The sequence below is a fragment of the Staurois parvus genome, unplaced genomic scaffold, assembly GCF_062004578.1.
Source record: "Staurois parvus isolate SC_StPar_1 unplaced genomic scaffold, SC_StPar_1.0 ptg000264l, whole genome shotgun sequence".
NCBI classification, from domain to species: Eukaryota; Metazoa; Chordata; class Amphibia; order Anura; family Ranidae; genus Staurois; species Staurois parvus.
Window position 1 is genome coordinate 672,967 of NW_028318060.1, and position 22,500 is coordinate 695,466.

The 22,500-nt window shown below is 38.3% G+C and overlaps 1 protein-coding gene across 2 annotated transcripts in view; it reads left to right on the top strand.

Annotated features, from left to right (window-relative positions):
* The window catches only part of LOC149459269 (isoaspartyl peptidase/L-asparaginase-like), a 50,737-nt gene that overhangs the window by 22,796 nt on the left and 5,441 nt on the right, over positions 1-22,500 (top strand). For both annotated transcript variants that reach the window (XM_089681313.1, XM_089681312.1), the window contains 2 exons: positions 6,318-6,436; positions 15,761-15,871. In XM_089681313.1, coding sequence (XP_089537439.1) covers positions 6,318-6,436; positions 15,761-15,871 — 230 coding nt within the window. The remainder of the gene's footprint in view (positions 1-6,317; positions 6,437-15,760; positions 15,872-22,500) is intronic.

Genomic DNA, 22,500 nt, shown 5'->3' on the forward strand with positions numbered 1-22,500 from the left:
CCACCATCCGGCCGTTTATATGCAACGCCGGACGGGAAGTGGTTAAACCAAAGATAACAAAATGGTCTATATTGAGTGATAGGACAGAACCAAATATTACACTAAAATAACAAATGGGATATTAGCAGGACACAACTGTTTCATTAGACATGCAAGCAGACTGATTTGTTTGAATAGTTCTTTATTATATGTATTAAAGCTGATACAAAATGTAAGCCTGCTGCTAGATAGCCAGGAACATGTCATAGTAACAACATAAGGTTGGGAATGGAACATACATTTTAGTATAATCTACATGAAAGCTAAAATGCTTGTCAAGACCATAGGCTTGGACACAGAACAGTAGAGACCTAAGGACAGAACTGTCTATTCACAGGTTAGTGACCCAAAGTAATAACATATTAGCAATTCAGTTCCACTCTAGATCTCAGAGAATTGTGGCTACCCAAATTTCTGACTCACCAAGCAAAGATGCTTTTCATTTGACCTCCTCCACCTCCCAAGCTGAACCAATAAACAAGTCCTATACATAGAATGTGATGATCAAAGACTGATAAACCAAGGAGAAGTCATAACATTTATTGTTATAAGGATTCTATTTGCTGCTGGATTTCTTTGCCAATTCAATTACTGGATAAATTTGGGTCTTTTGTTTCAATTTAATTAAAAGATTACAAATCATAAATGTATGACTCCCAGATTTATCAAAACTGAACATATGTAAGAGAGGGTAATGTGGGAGGGCAATATATTTATTGTCTTCTGCTTTCTGTTAGTAATCTCTCTCCAGGTCATTCAATGCCTCAGACTCTGAACCAAAATTCTTACATAGCACAACCCATAATTTAATTAAAAAATAAGTGATTTTTTTTTTTCCACTGTGTCTAAAATAATAGTTTAACTGAAGTCTGTTTAAATCTTAATAACCAGAAGCACACACTGAGATTCATTTAATGGAAATTAATTTAATGCCTACTATAGGTTTGCATATAATCTACAGTAAGTGTGCATATTACAACAATTTAGATACTTGGTTAAGCAATAAATCTATTAAACGCCCCCTGCCGTTTTTTTAAATTAAATCTTCACTAAAGACTGGTTGATTCAAATGTTGATACCCATGAAGTGTGCAGTAATAGCCACATTAGGGATGTAGAGTTAGCATGGTAAAAGCACCTTGTGCTAATAAATGCAATGGAAGCATTTCTGCATGAAAGTAGTGCACAGTATGCACATATTCCACAGTAATCAAAGTGACCTTTATTGGATCAAATAAAACCCATTTTAAGATTAGGGGAAAATTCTCAAAATACATTTTTAAATTGCTTATAGCACTGTTCTTAAACAAATTGTTTTTACTTGAGTACTGGAGTGTTTAACTGGAATTTACCAAAGTACAAAGTATGGCTAGGGAAAGCTTATTTTGTGTTCTCTAGATGAGAACCATTTTTGTATGGCAGACTTTTAGGAAAATGTCGTACATGGTCTTTACCGGAACACCAACCAATGGACAGTACAGTTTACATATTACAAGTATAGTTACTTTAGCCAATGTTCCTTACAAAATGTATGTACCTAACTGATTCCAAAAGGGAAATTACTTCTGGCCAAATTATATTATTGTATGGCAAGCCGTTAAAGGAAACCTGTAACGAGATGATAATTTGGGTTGCCCATGATGATTTTGTGCCTTGTCAGCTCTGTGCTGATAAGTCCTAGACATCACAACAGACCAAATGTTCCTGGTTCTATAAAGCATAGGTGATTCTTTGAAGTGGAACTTTGAGCAAAAATCATAATCTCAGAATCTCAGTAAAATACATCATACAGTCTATATTTCCTTCTTTACTATTTACATTGCAGCCATCCTCTAGGTTTCCTCCAAGTTTAAAACTCACCCTTGGATATCTTGTCAGCAGTTGAATCTAGGCAATTAATAAATGTGCCTTCATGTCATATGGATTGCACAAATTTACCAACTAGAGGGGTCCTTTGTATATAGAGATAGATACTTACCTTTTCCTTTTCCGATATTTCGTCTCTTGAATAGCTAAACTTGCGAAAAACATTTGATTTGGGGTGTGTCAGATGCCAGGTCCCAGTGTGTGCTCTCTGGTTCCATCCACTGGCCTTATGTCACTGCTAATGTGTCCTGTAGTAGTGTAGAGGACTGTGAATGGAACCACAGAGCAAAGAGGGGTCCAGGTATCCAACAGTCCTGGAGGTTATGGATGCTGAAAATTCTTCAGAAAACATGCCTTAAAAAAAGAAAATTCAGCATCGTCAGGAGTGGGACAGGTAAGTATAAATCATTTTCTTTTATGGGAGTTTTTTTAGATATTGTGTGTGTCGAAAGAGTTGCTTTATACAGTAAGGCTAGGTTCACATATGTGTGGGTGGTTCCTCTGCGGATCCGCACAAAAATCTGTGCAGCCGCACCACCCGCACAGAGGAATGTGGACCTGCGGGCAGGTGCCATTAATTAAAATGGCACACTGTCCGCACTGGAAATCGCAACCATACTGGGAACTGAGGTTCCCGTAAGGGCTGCATTTTCAGAAGAAGTGCAGGGACTTCTTCCCTGTGTGTCCCGTAGCATGGGAGTCCATTCAAAAGAATGGCCTCTCGTGCCCGTGCAAAACGCGGACCGCAGGAACACGGATATGTGAACCAGGGGTAACAGTTTAGTAGGCAATAATTTGAATATGTCTATAATGAACACCCGTTATAGAACAAGGCCATTTTTGTTTTGCTGCTTTTTCTAATGGTTATATGGACAGTACAAACGATCTTACTTAATGTAAACAGAAATCATTTCATTTTATCTTGCTGAAAAAGTATCTCACACAAACAGAATTTAAAAAAAAAAATTGCAGTGCCCTTTATGAGCAGATATAGAGTAAAAAAATGAAAATCAACCTTGTAGGCTAAGTTTGGCATCTTTTCCCTTTATTGCTGCATTGCAATGCCATTCATATTGCAGACATATGGAATGGGATTAAAGCAGACCGGCAGGTGCATTGGGAAACCTGCCAAAAGAGTTTTAGAAAAGTATGCATTCATTGTCACCTTGAATTTACCATGATAGAGTTTGCCAGAAAACGTGTGAATAGCTCCTCAACAGATAAAATAAAATGAGGTGCTTCCTATGGGGTAACAATAAAAATAGCCCAGGAATTTTCCTACGTGGCAATGTGCTAATTTGGTACCATTCATCTTATGTCAAAACTTCATTACCAATGACACCTTTGTGAGTAATGTTCCCTCAATAAAAACATCTTCCTCTGATCACAGAACATTTAGAAGTCAATTAATGCTGGAGCTTTAGAAGATTATTTAACTAGAAAATGAACTATGCATAGTTATTTCTAACATTGCAGGAATCTTTCATTTGATAGTTTTAAGATAGTTTTTTCTTTTACTCCCATTTGTTAGCAATGACCGGACAGATGGCATTTTAATAACAGTTTATTAAAACATAATTATATTCCTCTGAAATTACTTCTGTGTCATCCACTCTCTGGTTGATTCTGCATAGGTGTGCAGAAAAAATCCTTGTGGGCATTTGGCCTATAGTTCCATAGTCCAATGGGGGTGGTTATTTATCACTAAACAGATGCAACATAGTATGTCATGTAGTGTAAGGTGCACAGGTATAAGAGACAGCAAATAATCTTTAAATTCTCCAATTCTGTGTAATTGATCAACAGTACATGCTACTTTTGTAACCTACTACAAAAGGTAGTAAATGACTGATACACTTATTAATTAATTCCTAGCAATTTCAGTATTCCTAGCAATTTCAGTAATTCCAATGCCAATGAACCTATGAACCTCAACTCTTACTCTGCATGGTCATCTGAAAATCCAGCCATGCCATATTATGGCTATATAAGGAAGGAAATCTTTAACCACTTGCCAACAAGGCTAATGCTGACATTCCTCTCTGATATGAGCATGGGGGCTGGGGGCTCTTTACATTTTTTAAAACATTTCATTATTTAAATTTACTTTTTTAATACTGTATTTTTTATTTTTTTAATCAACTTTATTCCTGTCACAAGGGATGAACAACTTCACTTGTGATAGCATGGGCCTTGATAGGTCCTTTTTAAGCTCCATACACACTAGCAGTAAAGCCGCTGGAAAAAATGCTGGCTAAAAAACACTGGTAATAGTGTTTTTTAGTAACGTTCTAGTAGTGTTTCAGTGGCAGTAGAAGTTTTTAGGAACAATGGAAAAACAGAATGGTGTGTATATATACATATATATATATATATACTGCATGCTGAATACGTTTTTATTACAAAATATATGAAAAATATTTTTAAAAATACATTTCAAATATCTGAAGTATATTTATTTTAAATATATTCTTCAGTTTTTTTAACATATAAAAAAGTCATTTTAACACATATTTTATATATATTTGTAAATGCATTCTAAAAATGTAGATTTGTATTTGTAAAGACATACAGTATACTTGCATTGTATTTTTAAAAATATTTTTCATATATTTTGTAATAAAAACCATTTCAACATGCAGTATATATATATATTGAAACATATTTTAAATATATTGAATATGGCCAAAATTTTAGCATTTCAAATATAAGTCAATATATTTGGGAAGAATATTTTAAAAATATATTTTAAATATGCTAATAACAGCTTCTAGGAGCTTAAAAAACACTAATTTTCATGGAGCCTTATGGAGAGATCTGGGATCTTTCCTCTGGCTTCCAAATCTGATCAAACCGAGATTGGTTTGATCAGATGCTTTTACAAGCCTGTAATCTGAATGAAACCAAAAGTCACAGAATCCTCGTTGCTTTTGATTTCTGATCTCACAGGGAGGAACAATGTCAGTTCCTCTCTCTGTGCATTGCAGTAGATGCCACCAGTCTGACCAAGGGTAGAAGTGTTCCACCGCCTGTAGAAGTATTCAAGTGGCTCTATAGCCACTCAAAACATGACTTCTACATTGAAGGGAATTGTCGGCTGAAAATTTTGTTAACTGGGATGATGCCTGCAGCTGCAGGCTTCATCCTGGTATAACCACTTCAGCCTGAGGAAGTCATATGACATCCTACAAGCTGGAAGTGGTTAACAGGGTTCCTAGAAGGCTATAAAACATGCATGCATCTGTCTATTAAAGCCATTATAAAAATTCCTACCTTCACCTTGAGTTTTTCACCAGCATAAGATGTATATTATAGTTTCATGGTGTCATTGCTTGCTCTGTATTCACAGCCTAAAGTAAAGTTAATCTTCACATTCCTATGTCAGCAGTTTCTGCATGTTCACACATGAAGGATGTTGCCACTGCACAGGTTAATGCATGACCACTGTCTGTAGTCTAAGAACTGAAACTTCCTGTGAAGAAACCACATATCTCACAATTCCTGGGACTCTCAGTCTAGTGTTCTGCAGGTGAGAGCTAAACTGTAATTAGACACAGACACAAAGGGACAGAGCAATTACCGTACAGTGTCATTTGCATTCTAACATTTGTGAAGCAACACAGAAGACTTGGCCAGCAAGCATTGGTTGCTGTGTGACAGGCTAGCTGCAGCAAAATGTGGACATAGGGAAATCGATCAGCCATGACACTACAAACTGCAGCTGTAGCATGTGAGTCCATCACTACAAGGCAAACAAACAACACAGGAAATAGTACTACATAAATACCTAGTTAAAACAACAAAAACATCTGAAAGTGCACAATGCTTTTAATAGAATAATTTAACTGTATAAATTGTCACCTTGCCAAGGTATGCCAGTGCTCAAATTATGGGCCCACAGGATCAATACACTTTTATTTAGGGCTGGGGTATATGATGTTGGGTCCTAAGCAGAGCCAGAATCACCATTTGGAAGGCAGGACAATACAGCACATTTCTTAGCACCAAAGGAATGTTTGCAACCCTATGCCAAGGCAGAGGGGAGGCACAGCATTACCCGAATATATCAGCTGACAGAGAGATCCTATGTCAGCAACATCCAGTACTTCAGCTGCTAACTATTACAATTGTGGCTCATGACTTAGAATATTCCCAATGGACATCTGAATGTTTTAAGTGAATGCAAACTCAACAAATTAAAATCATGTTTGGGGTGATTAAGAAAATCATTTTTAAAACAGCAATTAAGTAAATCCTGTCAGCAGAACGTTTTTTTTGCCTTGGCTTTGAAAAATCATGCACCAGACAAGTTCTATGATTTTCCAGCATTGGACAGTTGCATTGAGATAAATTCACTTAAATAGCAATTGTTAATCCTTTTTTTGTTTGTTTGTTTTGTTATTTCTTTCTTAGAATACATGACACAGTTGGTGCAGTAGCCATTGATTATGAAGGCAATGTTGCCTGTGCCACATCAACTGGAGGAATAACAAATAAAATGGTTGGACGTGTTGGAGACAGTCCAATCATAGGTATGTTAAGTATTTCCTCTCCTTTGCCTTATTTTGTGAGAAACGGTGTCTTCATTTTCATATTGGGCACTGGCTCTATATGTCAGAGCAGCACTGTGGCATGGTTGGAAGCAGGGGCAGACTGATCATTTGGAAATTCGGGCACTGCCCGAGGGCCCGGGGTCAGTAGGGGGCCCCATGAGGTGCCCTGGTACCGTTTTCATAGGCTTTTTTGAGCTTGGGCATGGACACAGGGGCCCCATGATCCCCTATTGCCCGGGGGCCCCATGAGTTGTCAGTCTGCCCCTGGTTGGAAGATTGGTGCTGCTACGTCCTTAAAGGGGTAGCTCTGGCCTAGTGCGCCTGAAGGTCATGGGAGAAGTACCCCTGTTGTTGTTACTTACCATGGTGCTTGCATTGAGCACTGAACCCAAGAATACATGATACACCACTAGCAGAAAATTAGTGGATTGAGCCTGAAGCTATTAATAAGTTGAAGGGAGTCATTATTTTATTGGGACACACAACCAACATGCTGGACATTTATTTTGATGTTTGAAACCACATTGAAAATGTAAAATTAAAAATTAGTGAAGCGCTTGTATCACATGAATACAATCATGTATCTCCATATAGTGTAATTATAAATCAAAGTGACCACTATATATAATAAATGTGTGTTGACTCCCTCTAGTGAAAAGAAAAAATAGTGTCAACCAAAATAGCTAAATAACACACATTAGGAAACTAAATATATAGTGCATAAATCAAATATAATGAACAGAATATATATATACGTGAAAACAGAATATTGGCCACATACAATGGTGTCTAAATTATACATAAATGATATATGCCATAGGTGAACAAGACAATATCAAAGGTGAAAAAAATATTCCATGCATGTGACTGTGCTTTAAGCTGGAACACACACGTGATCTCCACTTCTAAGTGCAAGTACTCTCCTTCAAATGGCAGCAATGCCTGCTCACCTCCCTTCCTCGACCCACACAGGGCCTCAAAGCAGTTACCACCTCAGTGGTGTATTCCTCTGGCAGACTCCTTATTCCTCCTCCTCTCTTATGCAACTCATAAAAAGACAAGAAAGCCTTCCATAGTGTAGTAAATTTAATAGGCAAAGTTAAAAATTACAAAGTTTTCCACTCACATGCTCCTTTCCATAAAAAAGCGTTTTTCCCAGCCTGTGGGTAGATATGCATGCACCTGGGGGAATCCAATATGGCCACTGTGTCCGGACATACGTCACCAGGAAGTAGACAAACCGACGCGTAGCGTGACGCTACGTGACGCTACGCGTCGGTTTGTCTACTTCCTGGTGACGTATGTCCGGACACAGTGGCCATATTGGATTCCCCCAGGTGCATGCATATCTACCCACAGGCTGGGAAAAACGCTTTTTTATGGAAAGGAGCATGTGAGTGGAAAACTTTGTAATTTTTAACTTTGCCTATTAAATTTACTACACTATGGAAGGCTTTCTTGTCTTTTTATGAGTTGCATAAGAGAGGAGGAGGAATAAGGAGTCTGCCAGAGGAATACACCACTGAGGTGGTAACTGCTTTGAGGCCCTGTGTGGGTCGAGGAAGGGAGGTGAGCAGGCATTGCTGCCATTTGAAGGAGAGTACTTGCACTTAGAAGTGGAGATCACGTGTGTGTTCCAGCTTAAAGCACAGTCACATGCATGGAATATTTTTTTCACCTTTGATATTGTCTTGTTCACCTATGGCATATATCATTTATGTATAATTTAGACACCATTGTATGTGGCCAATATTCTGTTTTCACGTATATATATATTCTGTTCATTATATTTGATTTATGCACTATATATTTAGTTTCCTAATGTGTGTTATTTAGCTATTTTGGTTGACACTATTTTTTCTTTTCACTAGAGGGAGTCAACACACATTTATTATATATAGTGGTCACTTTGATTTATAATTACACTATATGGAGATACATGATTGTATTCATGTGATACAAGCGCTTCACTAATTTTTAATTTTATTTTGCACTTATTGGTATCAGCTAAGTGACAGCAGCTGTATTTTGTCAATTATTCCCATGAGCGCAGGAGGATCCCTTATTATTTACATTGAAAATGTAGGTGTCTTGATCTTTCATGTTGGAATAGTCTGTCCTGTCCATTTACAGAAGTGTCACAAACTGTAGTTGACTGTAATTACAAAGCTTTTGTATCTGAACCCTGTCCTGACCCTCACTCTATAAAGAACATTACACAGCGAGGGTGCAAATTTTCTTATGTGTCTTAAGCCGGCCATAGATGGATTGAAATTCTGCCAGTTCTGCAGGAACTGGCTGAATTTTGATCTATGTATGGGCAGGCTGGTTGCAATGAAGTAGATTGCATGATCGACTTTAGTACAACCAGACTGATGTTTTTATTTTTTGTAACCTGTCAGAATACAAAAGCTCTGTGGGGAAGGGGGGGGGGCATACATTGCTGAATGTATGGCCGGCTTTATTCTATGTACCTGAATTCATAATTCTGAAAGTTCTGTATGATAAAATAACATAATCATAATCCTCTATTTCTTTGCTTTGCTTAATGTATCAATTTTTGCAAAGAAAGAATATTAACCACTTTCCCTTTAGAGGATTTACCCCCTTCCTGACCAGGCCATTTTTTGTGATATGGTACTGCGTTATTTTCACTGCTAATTGTGCAGTCATGCAATACTGCACCCAAATTAAATTTATGTCCTTTTTTTCCCACAAATGGAGCTCTCTTTTGGTGTTATTTGATCACCTCTGCAGTTTTTATTCTTTGCACCATAGACAAAAAAAATCAACAATTTTGAGAAAAAAAAAAAACAATATTTTTTACTTTTTACTATTAAACATGTCCAATAAAATCTTTTTAAAAAAAAATCTCGTCATAAATTTGGGCCAAAATGTATTCTGCTACATGTCTTTGCTAAAAAAAAAATACCAATACGTGTAAATTAATTGGTTTATGTGAAAGTTATAGTGTCTACAAATGGCGTGTTTTTTCTTTTATACTAGTAATGGCGGCGATCAGTGACTTATTGCGGGACTGCGGTGAGCATTCTGACACTGGGGGGAACTGACTAACTGTCACTGATATCCCCAGTGACACTAATACAGTGATCAGTGCTAATAAAAAGCACTGACCCTGTACTAATGACACTGGGCAGGAAGGGGTTAACATCTGGGGCAATCAAAGGGTTAACTGTGTGCTGTTTTACTGTATACTGTGTGTGTTTCACTGTGTTAGCAGTGTGCAGGAGCTGACAGGGGAGAGATCTGTATTGTTTACATACAGATCTCTCCCAGTCAGTGATACTCGGCGATTGTTGGGTGTTGTTGGGGAATCACAGGCCAGGACCCAGTGATCGTCAGATGAAGCCACCAATGGCAGCGCGGGTAGGGCGCACTTGCCTCTTACCTGAAAATGCAAAATCACACATATATACACGTGATTTTGCACAGCCCTGCTGCCCTGTAGCAGTATTTCTGCTATAGGGCGGTAGGAAAGCAGTTAAAAACAATTGCAAATGTATGACATAAATAAGCTTTTGGCTTGCATTAATATTGGTCCACGTCATTTGTATTATCTCTATTACAGTATTTCACACTGCAGTACAAGATGAGTATTATGTAAAAAATGTCAACACCACTACTGATATTACTACTCAATTGTTACTACAGCTACCATGAATACTGATGATAATAATAATAATAATAATAATAATAATATGTGTTTGCCATATCATAAAGTTTTCACTTTAGATTCTAAGGGAAGATGACTTCATTTGAGTTGTTTTTGCAGTAGACAGGCATATTTATATTGGATTCTGGCATTTGGCAAAGACCACTAGTGCCTTGTAAATACTTCATTTAATCTCCATATTTAAAAACTTGATTACTGCCAAAATGCTTTGACTATTAAATTCAGTTGCTGCCAAACATAGAAGGGTTCTGGAAAAACATCAAAACAAAAATGATGTCCGCAAGTACTTTCTTTTTTTTTTTCATTGCTGTCTGCTACCTCAAAATATGTTCTGTCAACAGATGCCAATGTATATCTCTATGTCATTTTCAATAAATTTTCCAGCATTTTATATCTTTTCACACCATTTATTTGGCTTTGGACTTTTTCATCACTTGCACAGTTGTTTGTTACATGTGCACAAGATATTGAGAGATACTTCAAAAATAATTTGCCAGATATAATCTTCAACTATCTAATTTTGTATGTCATTAGTCTTAGTATTTACTGAATTAAAGTACGCACTGTACTAGGTAACCAGTTTAGAGTCAAGACATTTGCAGGCATATTCCTATAAAATAAAATTGTTAAATGGGCATCAGTATTAATTTGCAAAGAGGTAGTCAGCAGGCGCAGAGTTGGTTATCCTTTTGTACATGCCTAGTTTAAGGGGTTGATTTATTTAGATATGTGACAATCACCAAAACATTCATTCACTTGTAATTAATGTTTTGTGAATGTCACGTTCACTACTTTATAAATATGTTGTGTTAGTGTTTGCTATGAAAAAGTGAGAGTTGTCAATCGATAAGTCAGGTTACCAATATCTATTCAGTTGTCATTTAGCATTTCAAGTATATATAAGCCCTCACCTTGTAAAACAACCCATTCAGTTTAAAATAAAAATGAAAGTCAAAACATCAATGTATAGATATAAACAAATTATAAAAACCTTCTTTTCCCTTTTTTATAAGTGATCACATTCCTTATGTTCTCACTTGCATTAGAAAGGTAAGTGAGAAGGAACAACAGTATACTGATCTTCCTAGTGAGTGGCTATGCAAAGGAAGGTGTGTCAGGACAAATCTGACAATTGGAGGAGAGCAGGCTGAGTTTCCAGCACAGCTAGAGAACTGACCACGCTGTACTCCTATGCCTAGTTTGGTTAGTTTTTAATAGGAAAGAAGGGGGAATGGCAGGAACACCAGGGATTTTAAACAAAGGAAGCAATAGAAAGAGAACAGGATACTTTTTGATACAAGTACTGTACATGGTACTGCAGGCACTTATCAGGAATATGAAATGTTGGGTTTACATATTCTTTAACCACTTCCCGTCCAGCCCATGTACATAGATGGCCGGATGGGAGCACTGGAGGAGCTGGTGGCCGTCTATAAACAGCGCCCGGATTCACTGCCTGTGCGCGCTACCTGGGAGAACGCAGCACCACGATCCAGTACCTGCTGTGTCCGGAGGACACAGCGGAACACCGATTGCTGTACGGGACCTCTGTGTGAGGTCCCGATCATGTGATCACTGATTGGCCAATCAGTGATCAGTAGTAAGCAAGATGTTACTTCTGATATAATTGCTTACTACTAGTTAAATCTGTGAATGATCACAGAGGTCACATGGTACAAGACTATTCACAACAGCCTTGTACCATGTGACAAGCTGTGACCAATTACAGCTCTCACAGTATTTCTCAATGGCTGCAAGAATGCAGCCAGAGAGAAGGATAAATGATTGCTTTTACAGCCTCTATGGGTGTAAAAGCAATTTGTGTATAAAAAAAAAAATCTTCGTCACCACCCACAAGTAGTACAGTGTCACTATGGTGACATTGTACTGCTAAGGTGATAGTATGTTAAAAAAAACATAAATATTAATATAAAAAAATAAAATAAAAATGTAAAAAAATTTTTTTGAAAAATTAAAATGTTTGGTTATAAACTAATTTGGGTTATTTTGTTTTACTGAAAAGATAGCTGAATACATTTTGGCCAAGATGTATGAAGAAAGATTATTTATTTACAACATTTTATAAGAAAAACACTTTTTTTTTAAAAATGTTAGGACTTTTTCATTTATATAGCAAAAAAATAAAAATCCCAGTGGTGAATAAATACCACCAAAATAAAGTTTATCTGTCTCAAAAAAATGCTAAAAAATTCATATGGGTACAGTGTTGCATGACTGTGCAATTGTCATTCAAAGTGTGATAGCGTTGAAAACTGAAAATTGGCCTGGACAGGAAGGGGGTGAAAGAGTCTGGACTGGAAGTGGTTAAATTCACATCCTAAGAGCACTAAGAGGCCTATTTAAAAGTGCAGTGGTATCTATACACTACACTTTGCAGGAAATCACTCCTTATTACTCCATAATGTTCCCCCTGTTACACTTCATTTTTAAAATGCAAAGCATGTTGTGGAGCCAGAGATGTCTCTCAGTTTGTTCTCAGCATAAGACTGCAGAGAAAAGACAGGAGGAAATATCTGTTATAGGACCTGTCAGTGTCCTGGTAGGTATCCTCCTCCTCCTACCTCTTCTTCAACCAATCATTAGGACGAATCAGGTTTTGCTCACTTTGGAACTGCACAATTCTTAGGACCTTGTTGATGGGCTTTGTTCACTTGAAACAAATTTTGCTTTTACTTGCAAGTATATTGTAACAAAAGACTCACTTGAAGCATGTCAAAGGCAGGCCAGGAGGTGGTCAACTGCAGGCCAAACTGAATGATCTCAGACCAATGCCATTGATACATGTCCTAAAGCACAAATGTCTGCAATACCAATGTGCCCGAAGGATTTTAGTTTCAAGCAATACTATGACCTGTTATGCCATACCACGACTTTATAAATGGACCCCTAAGAGAAGATAGTATTTAATGAAGTCTCTGCTAGTCCTTTCTGAATACTTTTCTTTGCAAACTGAAGTCTTCATACTTTGCAAGCTTTTTTTGAAAATAGCTGTTGGGTAGTGGTAAAGAAGAAATGTTTTACTACTTCCAATTACATCTGTTTGTTTATAACTAGAGATGAGCGAATCGAACCAGGCGAAGTGGAATTCGATTCGAATTTCAGGAAAAATTCGATTCGCGTCGAATCCGAATATTAGCCTACTTCGGGTGCGCGAATCGGATTTTTCCCGATCAGCCGGCAAAAGTGTCCCTGCAGAGAGCTCCGCTATTTCTGACAGTTCTCTGACAGTTCCTTCACATGTACAGCGGTTGAAACATTGTATCTATTTGTTTCCATTTAGGATACAGATGTTTTTATTCTGAAACAGATACAATGTTTCAACCGCTGTAAATGTGAAAGTCAGAGAACTGTCAGAAATAGAGGAGCTCTGCAGATACACTTTTTGCCGGTTTGGAATTATTCTTATTTTCATCCTACTTCTTCTTCTTCTTCTTCTTCATCCTCATCCTCAGAAGAAGAAGAAGAGGATGAGGATGAGGATGAAGAAGAAGAAGAAGAAGAAGTAGGATGAAAATAAGAAGAATTCCAAGCCGGCAAAAAGTGTATCTGCAGAGCTCCTCTAAGTGTATCTGCAGAATAGAGGAGCTCTGCAGATACACTTTTTGCCGGCTTGGAATTCTTCTTATTTTCATCCTACTTCTTCTTCTTCTTCTTCTTCTTCCTCTTCATCCTCATCCTCTTCTTCTTCTTCTGAGGATGAGGATGAAGAAGAAGAAGAAGAAGAAGTAGGATGAAAATAAGAAGAATTCCAAGCCGGCAAAAAGTGTATCTGCAGAGCTCCTCTATTCTGCAGATACACTTAGAGGAGCTCTGCAGATACACTTTTTGCCGGCTTGGAATTCTTCTTATTTTCATCCTACTTCTTCTTCTTCTTCTTCTTCTTCCTCTTCATCCTCATCCTCTTCTTCTTCTTCTGAGGATGAGGCCTATTAGCCTATTTCTGACAGTTCTGTGACATTCACTCCATACAGCGGTTGAAACCGCTGTATGGAGGGAATGTCACAGAACTGTCAGAAATAGCCTATTTCTGACAGTTCTGTGACATTCCCTCCATACAGCGGTTGAAACATTGTATCTATTTGTTTCCATAAATGGAAACAAATAGATACAATGTTTCAACCGCTGTATTAAGGGAATGTCACAGAACTGTCAGAAATAGCGGAGCTCTGCAGATACACTTAGCGGAGCTCTGCAGATAGATACAGCGGTTGAAACATAGGCTATGTTTCAACCGCTGTATGGAGTGAATGTCAGAGAACTGTCAGAAATAGCCTATTTCTGACAGTTCTCTGACATTCACTCCATACAGCGGTTGAAACATTGCCTGTGTTTCAACCGCTGTATCTATCTGCAGAGCTCCGCTAAGTGTATCTGCAGAGCTCCGCTATTTCTGACAGTTCTGTGACATTCCCTCCATACAGCGGTTGAAACATTGTATCTATTTGTTTCCTTCTCCTTCTTCTCATCCTTCTCCTTCTCCTTCTTCTCATCCTTCTCCTTCTTCTCATCCTTCTTCTCATCCTTCTCCTTCTTCTCATCCTTCTCCTTCTTCTCATCCTTCTCCTTCTTCTCATCCTTCTCCTTCTCCTTCTTCTCATCCTTCTCCTTCTCCTTCTTCTCATCCTTCTCCTTCTTCTCATCCTTCTCCTTCTTCTCATCCTTCTCCTTCTTCTCATCCTTCTCCTTCTCCTTCTCCTTGTCCTTCCTCATCTCCAAGGGCATTTAAATTAAAGGTACAGTGTTCTGCACTAATTTAAAGGCTCTCTGAAGCCTAGAAACCCTTTTAATAAGTTAAATTCGTAGCGAATTAATTCGCATCGAATCAAATTTCTTCCTCAAATTCGGCGAATCAGCCGAATCGAATTTTTGAATAATTCGCTCATCTCTATTTATAACAGTCAGCTTACTAAATGTTTTTCAAATTACAGCCCAACTATGGGCTGCCTATCCTCACTGCCAGATAATCACCAGCCAAAGCCCAAAGTTTAATATATTTTATACCTACTTTTTTATAGATGTCTTCAAGCTGGCCACATTATAAGCGGGGTCCTCTTCTTCCGAATTTAATCCAGTGATGGCCTGCATAAAATGATGCAAAGATGATGTCAGCACTTATCTCTGCATCTTGAAACTGTGAGTGCTGGGTGCCATGGTGACTCCCATTTTAAAGGCACATGATACCCTGCACTTACAGGATGTCCTCAGTCTTCCAGGTTGAATGATGCTAGACAGAGGATATCTAGTGGCAAAACCAAATTACTGCAGGAGACAACAATGCAGAGGAGGCATTGCAGAAAGAGCTGCTTTTTTATTTCTAAACTTCTTCAGGAACCATTTAAAAAAATAAATAAAGAATACTCCTATCTTCTTATAATGATTAGACATTTAATTTTCTAATTTTAAATCATCAAGCAGCAGTTTTTTGTGTATGGATTAAAGTTTATGCCTATTGCAAAGCAACATTTTTATGAATTCATTCAGTTAAAGTATTTATTGTAATGTTGGCATGTATTTATATGCTTTTTAAAAGTTATTTTACATAGGTTTGAAGAAAACATCAGTTAAAAACATTACTGTTTTTTTTCAAGGTTCTGGGGCATATGCAGACAATTTTACTGGTGCTGTATCTACAACTGGACATGGGGAATCCATAATGAAAGTAACACTTGCAAGACTTGTACTCTTTAACATGGAGAAAGGTAATGTTTTTGACAAGACACAGTAATTCTGGGTACCCCTGACATGTGAAAGGTGAAATACATTTTAAAAAGATAAACAATATAGTATCTTTTTTATTTTTATTTATATAGGACTGTAGAGTTTACCTATTTATTTTACCTTTACCATTAAGGCCTGCTCTAGTGTACAATAAGCTACATCTTGAAACTCATTGATTTGGCTCTTTCTACATGGAAAATGGCTTTCCTAAAGTAATAAGTGACTCTGTCATAGTGTGAGTTAACACAGGCTTGGATATTAATATTTTAAAAAATGCGTTCCTGCTTACCTGTGATGTGTCCTAATGAGAACCCCATTCAATAATCAATATAAATGAAGATTCAATACATGTAAAAACAGCCATTTCCCATGCATATGGAAGATACTCATTGGTCATCGAAACCATCTGATGTAATCTGAGAAATCTTCATGTCACTTTGACAATATAAAGGTTGGAACATAGTACATGGCAAAACAATGAACTCCCCAAAAGGCTTTAGAAGACATATGGCCCAATGCTGAACATCTGGTAGAGCTTCCCGAGGGTCCAACATTCAGATGGACCATTGCTGATCATCTAATATACTGACTTATACCTTATCTTACAGAGATCTCAATAAGGATCCTCCTCTATGACCGTCCCAATTTGCTAACCTTTGTCTACGTATTGTTGAAGTAACCAAGTGACTGAAAGGGCATTGAGATTACCCACTTTAAACTTTTCAGACTGATAAACAGAATATAAAGCACTTTGATCTATGAAATGTTTTAGGCTACATGTTCTAAGGCCAGAAGGCCATGATTACCTATTATTGGATTGGAATATTACTTCCCCTATTACTAGAAAATGGAGAGAGAAGGGCTACTGAATGGAAATGAGCTCTCTAACCACGCATTCATTCACATTATCCATGAGCTTTACTTTCAACATTACTATTATTTTTATGTTGTCTTTTAGAACCAATGTTGTTTTGAAAGGAAAATAATAAAGAATCTTACTAATAGTGATGCACAAATTGATTCAGGATTTTTAAATTATACAATTCTATGCTAATCAAACAGAAATACTCAGACTTATCAGCAAATCATCTACTTTTTTGACTCACTCTGATTTACAAGTTACATGTGGCAAGGCATTTTTTAAACAGGACTATGCTAAGATTGCATTAAGCCTCTTTTGTAAAAGTCAGGTCATTATTATAACAGGGTGTTGGCAGGTCCAAAAGGGCTAAAATCTACAGATACTGACCCTATCTTGTACTAAGTGGGCATATTGCCTAGCGTGGAATATGGAATACAGGAAACCCAGTTTTTCCTTGCAAAGATAATGAATGCAAGGTTAATTATTTCTCCCTCAATAGTCATGCTGATCTATGACTTTTTTGTAGGTGAGCTGACACCCAGAACTGGTAAAAATACTAGTCTCAGTATACAATGATTATTGCATATATTTAGTAAGTCATAAAAACTATAAAAATCATTTTACATAATTTCCACACAAGGTGATTCTACAGACATACTACTATCAAAGCTCATACATTATGTATTATTTAATCAATGTACTTCACAGCTTGCACATATTTCCATATTGCCTTAATTGTTAAATTGAGAGCATGATGTTTTGTTGGATGGTATTTACTTTAATTTATGTCTGAAACAGAGGAAGCACATCCAAGAATTAGACACAGACAGACAGGTAGTCAATTAATTAGATCTGATTTAGAAATCCGAGCTATCAGCTGCTGACATACACTCATTAGCGTTAAATATATTTACTAGGTCTAATCACCACAATTGAAATATATTTGGTTATAAGCAGAGATAACTTGATATAGTTATACTTGTATATATATTTCAAGTTTCTCAAATAAAATCCAACTTTTGCTTTATGGTAGCATCCAAAAATATACAGTATATTTACAGTGCATGTGCTTTACCCTTTTTTTGTAGTAGCTTTTGAGCACTTCTCATTTGTTTTCTATTTTCCTTCTCTTTCCTTTCCCTGTCCTGATTTTCATTGCAGAATCATATAAAAGGGTCTGTCACCTTCCACCCTGATCCAGTTTATTATTTTGTACTGTGTATTTGGGTACTGTATAAATTATCTTTCCATTGTACTGCTTTGATCTCCTTTTCTTACATGGTTCTCATTGATTGTACGTCATATTATGAAAAGTCTCTCACATCTATGTCCTTATTTATGTTTGTACCCTGGTATTTGTTTGCTAGAATAAACATTTATTTGACCCAAAAATATATATTTAAAAGAACTAAAGCCAACACAGTGCTGGGTGAGAATCCTCTGTTAGAAACTATAAAGTATCATTGTTATGGACCACCTGGTGTACTCTAGCAGTCCCCAGGACAGGATTCCCCAGGGCGCGGAGTCTAAGCCCCAATCCGCTTGTTCACCAGAGCCCCTGATGGTGGGGATGGGCTTGGAGCGGACAGTGACCAGGTCGCGGCCCCTGAGTATACCCACCTGAGGTAGAGGAATCACCAGAGGTAATGACAGGTAGAGAGCCTGACGTGAAGAGGCAGACAGGTCTGGAGAGTAGCAGCTAATCCGTGCGGGTTGGCCATGTCGGTAACAGAGGGGTCAGCGTGGTACAAGGCAGCAGGCAGAAGAATAGTCAGGTCACTCGCCGGGGTCGGTACCAGTAGTTCAGATCAGGTAGGGATATCCAAAAGAGAGGTCAAACTTAGCCAGGGGTCAGAGCAGGAGAAGTCAGCAGAGGTCAGGTCCAGGCAGGTCAGCAACGAATCTCAAACAACGGGAACACAGGAACCAGATCAGACCATACGGCAACTTGTGTCTGTGCAGGGCTGATTTAAGTAGCCCGCCCTGCACCTGACAGGTGCAGCCTAGGTCCTAGTGCCTGCCCAGCACCGTCATAGGCGACGGGTGCGCCTGGGTCCTAGTGCCCTGATGCCTGCATGTCTTGACAGGCACCTACACATGTGCAGACCCATGCGTCGCGATGGTCCCTGACAATCATACAACAAAGGCCCTTGTGCCTTTTTCTCTTGGAAGTTTTTGGATGCCGAACGAAATTACACTATAGGGGATCAGGAACTTCTGGCTATTAAGCTAGCATTGTAAGAATAGTGGCATCTACTGGAGGGATCTCCACACAGTATCCTGATTTATACTGACACAAGAATCTTTTGTATTTGCAATCCTCCTGATGCTTGAATCCCATACAAGCACGACGGGCTCTTTTTTTGCAGGTTTAACATTTCGGATTGGTTCCAAAAATTGTTGCGCTGATGTCTTGTCCAGATTGTTTGACGTTGCTGACTCTGAGTGTCATGTTGAACCAGAACCAATTATTCCTGCCAATTGCATCCTAGCCACTACCACTTGAGTCTTCACGTAGTCTTCACGTAACCCTCCTGGAAACACCTTTGTAGTGCCCATCTTTCACTCCAAGCTTCTCAAATGGGCACATAACTCCAAACTCTCTGGACATCCTGGTGAACAACGTACCTGTGCTTTCTTGCAGCACCACTTCTGGTGGCCCTCCTTTTGTAAAGATATTGAAAATTATGTTCATGCTTGCTCCATTTGTCTGCTCCAGCATGTTTCCTTTTACCTCTACCTATTCCAGATGAACCTTGGTATTGCATCTCCATGGAGTTTATCTCTGAACTACTCTCTTCAGCAGGCCCAACTTTTATCTGAGTGGTTGTGGACAGGTTTTCTAAAATGTGTCATTTAACTCCATTTTCGGGATCACCTTCAGCTGCCACTCTGGCTTCTATTTTTATAAGGGAAATCTTTCATCTTCATGGTTTGCCCTCACACATTGTCTCTGATAGAGGAGTTCAATTTACAGCTCGGTTCTGGAGGGCTCTGACTATATCCTTTGGAATCAAGTTGGACCTTTCATCTGCACTCAAATGGGCAAACTGGAAGGATCAACCAGAATATTGAACAGTATCTTCGTGCCTTCATTTCTGCCCATCAGGATGATTGGGTAGTCCTTCTACCCTGAGTTTTCCCTCGATAACCAAGCTAATGTCAGCGCTGGTGAGTCTCCCTTTTTCACAAAGTATGGTCGTCACCCTTCGCTACCATTTCCCATTCCCATCCCTTCTGTAGTGCCAGCGGCTGCAAAGACTCAACGATCCTTCAATTCAATCTAGGCAGATGTTTACGTTTGGCAGTTTCCAGGTGCAAAGTAGCTTCAGATTGCCATGTGAGTCCCAAATCTGGGAAGCCTCATAAAAGAAGGCATACTGTTACAGTTTAGCCTTCAGTTCCTGCTTGTGAAATTCTTAACTCCTTGCTGCAGTGGTTTTGCTAGACTTGTGATTCTACTCACATGTGCAGCTGGCTTCTATGTTCACCTATGGGCTTTGTCTGCTCTACTGTGGAAATATATTCCTTTACCTTCTATCACTACCTGGTTTGCCTCCCAGTCTGCTTCTCTATATATAGACATGCTCACTGCAGCTCTTATTGCCTGAGCAGCATTCTAGTTTCTCCGTGCTCCTGCTTTCCCATGTATTACCTGTATTCTGTGTCTGACTTCTTGTGTACTGACCCTGGCTTCAGCTACTGCTTTCCTGCCACATGCCGTGACCTCAGCTCATTTCATGGATCATCTTCTGTCTACTGCCATCTGTATTCTGCACACACAAGTGGTCTCCGCATCTTCAGCTGGGAGTACCCTGAGGCTGCAACCTGGTTCCAATCTGCAGCAAGTCCATCCCCACCATCATGGGCCCTGGTGAAGAAGCTGGCTGAGGCTTAGACTCCGCATTCTGGGGAACCCTGTGTTGGCCTTCTGCAAGGGTTCCCTACCATAGGAACCTGACAGAGGTGACCGGTACAAATTTAAATGCTGGAGTTTTGCTGAAAGTGCAGCCATATTTTAAGCGTGTTTTGTCTTTTTTAGGCTATGCCATTGGTTTCTCAAGGCATGTCTAATCCTGTGAAGTCACAGAAAAGCAAAGCACTCTTGCTCTAAATAAAAATGGCAAATCATAAGAGTGAATGCTACAGGTTTATTGTCAGGAGCTAAATAAAGAATTGAAACAGTGCATCCTGAGAATGCGATATCTCTTTTTTAAGATGACAACTTCACTGTACACACAAGAACAGTTTGGTGGTAAAGTATGAGCACTTGTATGCTTTTATACACCATGGAGAGCTGACAAGAGGAATGCTTATTTATCCCAATATAAAGTTAGTCTCAAGCGCCCTCTAGTGGTAATTATAGGAACAGGTACCCCAACAACTGTCTTTTATAAGTAGGTTGCAGGGATATAGTGTTAACAGTACAATAACCTGGGTTAATTGGGACTTTTATGGCACAGTATGCTAATGACACAACAGATATTTCCAATAAAAGGCACAAATTTTACATACTGTAGGTACATAAATAAAATCATCAGTTAAAAGAAATTGGCTGATACAACAATAATATCACTTATCCCAAATTGATACATTTTGGCATTTATTTACTAAAACTAAGAATGCAAAATCTGGTGCAGCTCTGCCTAGAAATCAGCTTCCAGATTTTTTTTTTCGTCAAAGCTTAATTGAATGAGCTAAAGTTAGAGACCGATTGGCTACCATACAGAGTTGCACCAGATGTGGCACACTCCAGTTTTAGTAAATCAACCCCATAGTATTATAGAATTAGAATGCTACTTTGTAAGGTCACATCCATGAAGGTATTCATATTGTTTTAGCAGTGCATATCAAATTAATCTTCATCAGCGGCAGAGATATGTTGATGTCTCTATGATGTACTGTGTATGTATATATGTATGTATCAGACTTTGATAAACAACATTAGAGAATCCTGATAACCAGATCATAGGAATTTACAATGACCCAGAGAGATAAATATTGATCATCCATTTAGAAAAAGATAAACAAAAAATACCCAGTAAAGAACACAAGCGGGGCGCTGGAGTTAGAAGAATCAAAGTGATACCATTTAATAATAAATGGTATCACTTTGATTCTGCTATCTCCAGTGCTCTGCTTGTGTTCCTTCCTACATGTGAGTGGATCTTTCCCAGATTGGTTCCAGATCTGCAGGAGTTCTACGTTCAATAGTTCTTTATTAAGATAAATAAATCATACATGAAACAAGGACATAAAGTATAGCAATCTCAGTTTGGGAAATGCAATTACAAAATCAAGAATCATTACATATAAAAGGAACATGTACTGTATAGAGACAATACAGTCCAAGGGATGTGCTACTGTGATCATTTTAACCATAGGTATAGAAGTATTCCATCTCACAGAACAAACAGATCCCAGGTTCCTCATCTCAGGTTGAAATCACAGCAGGACAATAAAACTCATATGACAAAAAGAAATGGAAAGAAGAAAAAGAAGGAAGCACAAGATGAGTGTTCAGCCCTAGAGGTCTCCTGTATAAAATAAGGCTAATTAGAATTCGTTATTCAAGCAAATCTTCATATATGTAGCCCAGGGTGTCCATGTTTTAGTAATCTGTTTTACCTTGGCAAGTATCTTGCTGGCAATATTTTCCTGGGTCATAATCCATGAGATTTTATGCTTGGTATAAAGACAGACTACTTTTTCCATGCTCCTGCTATAGTGCATTTAACCGCAAGAAAA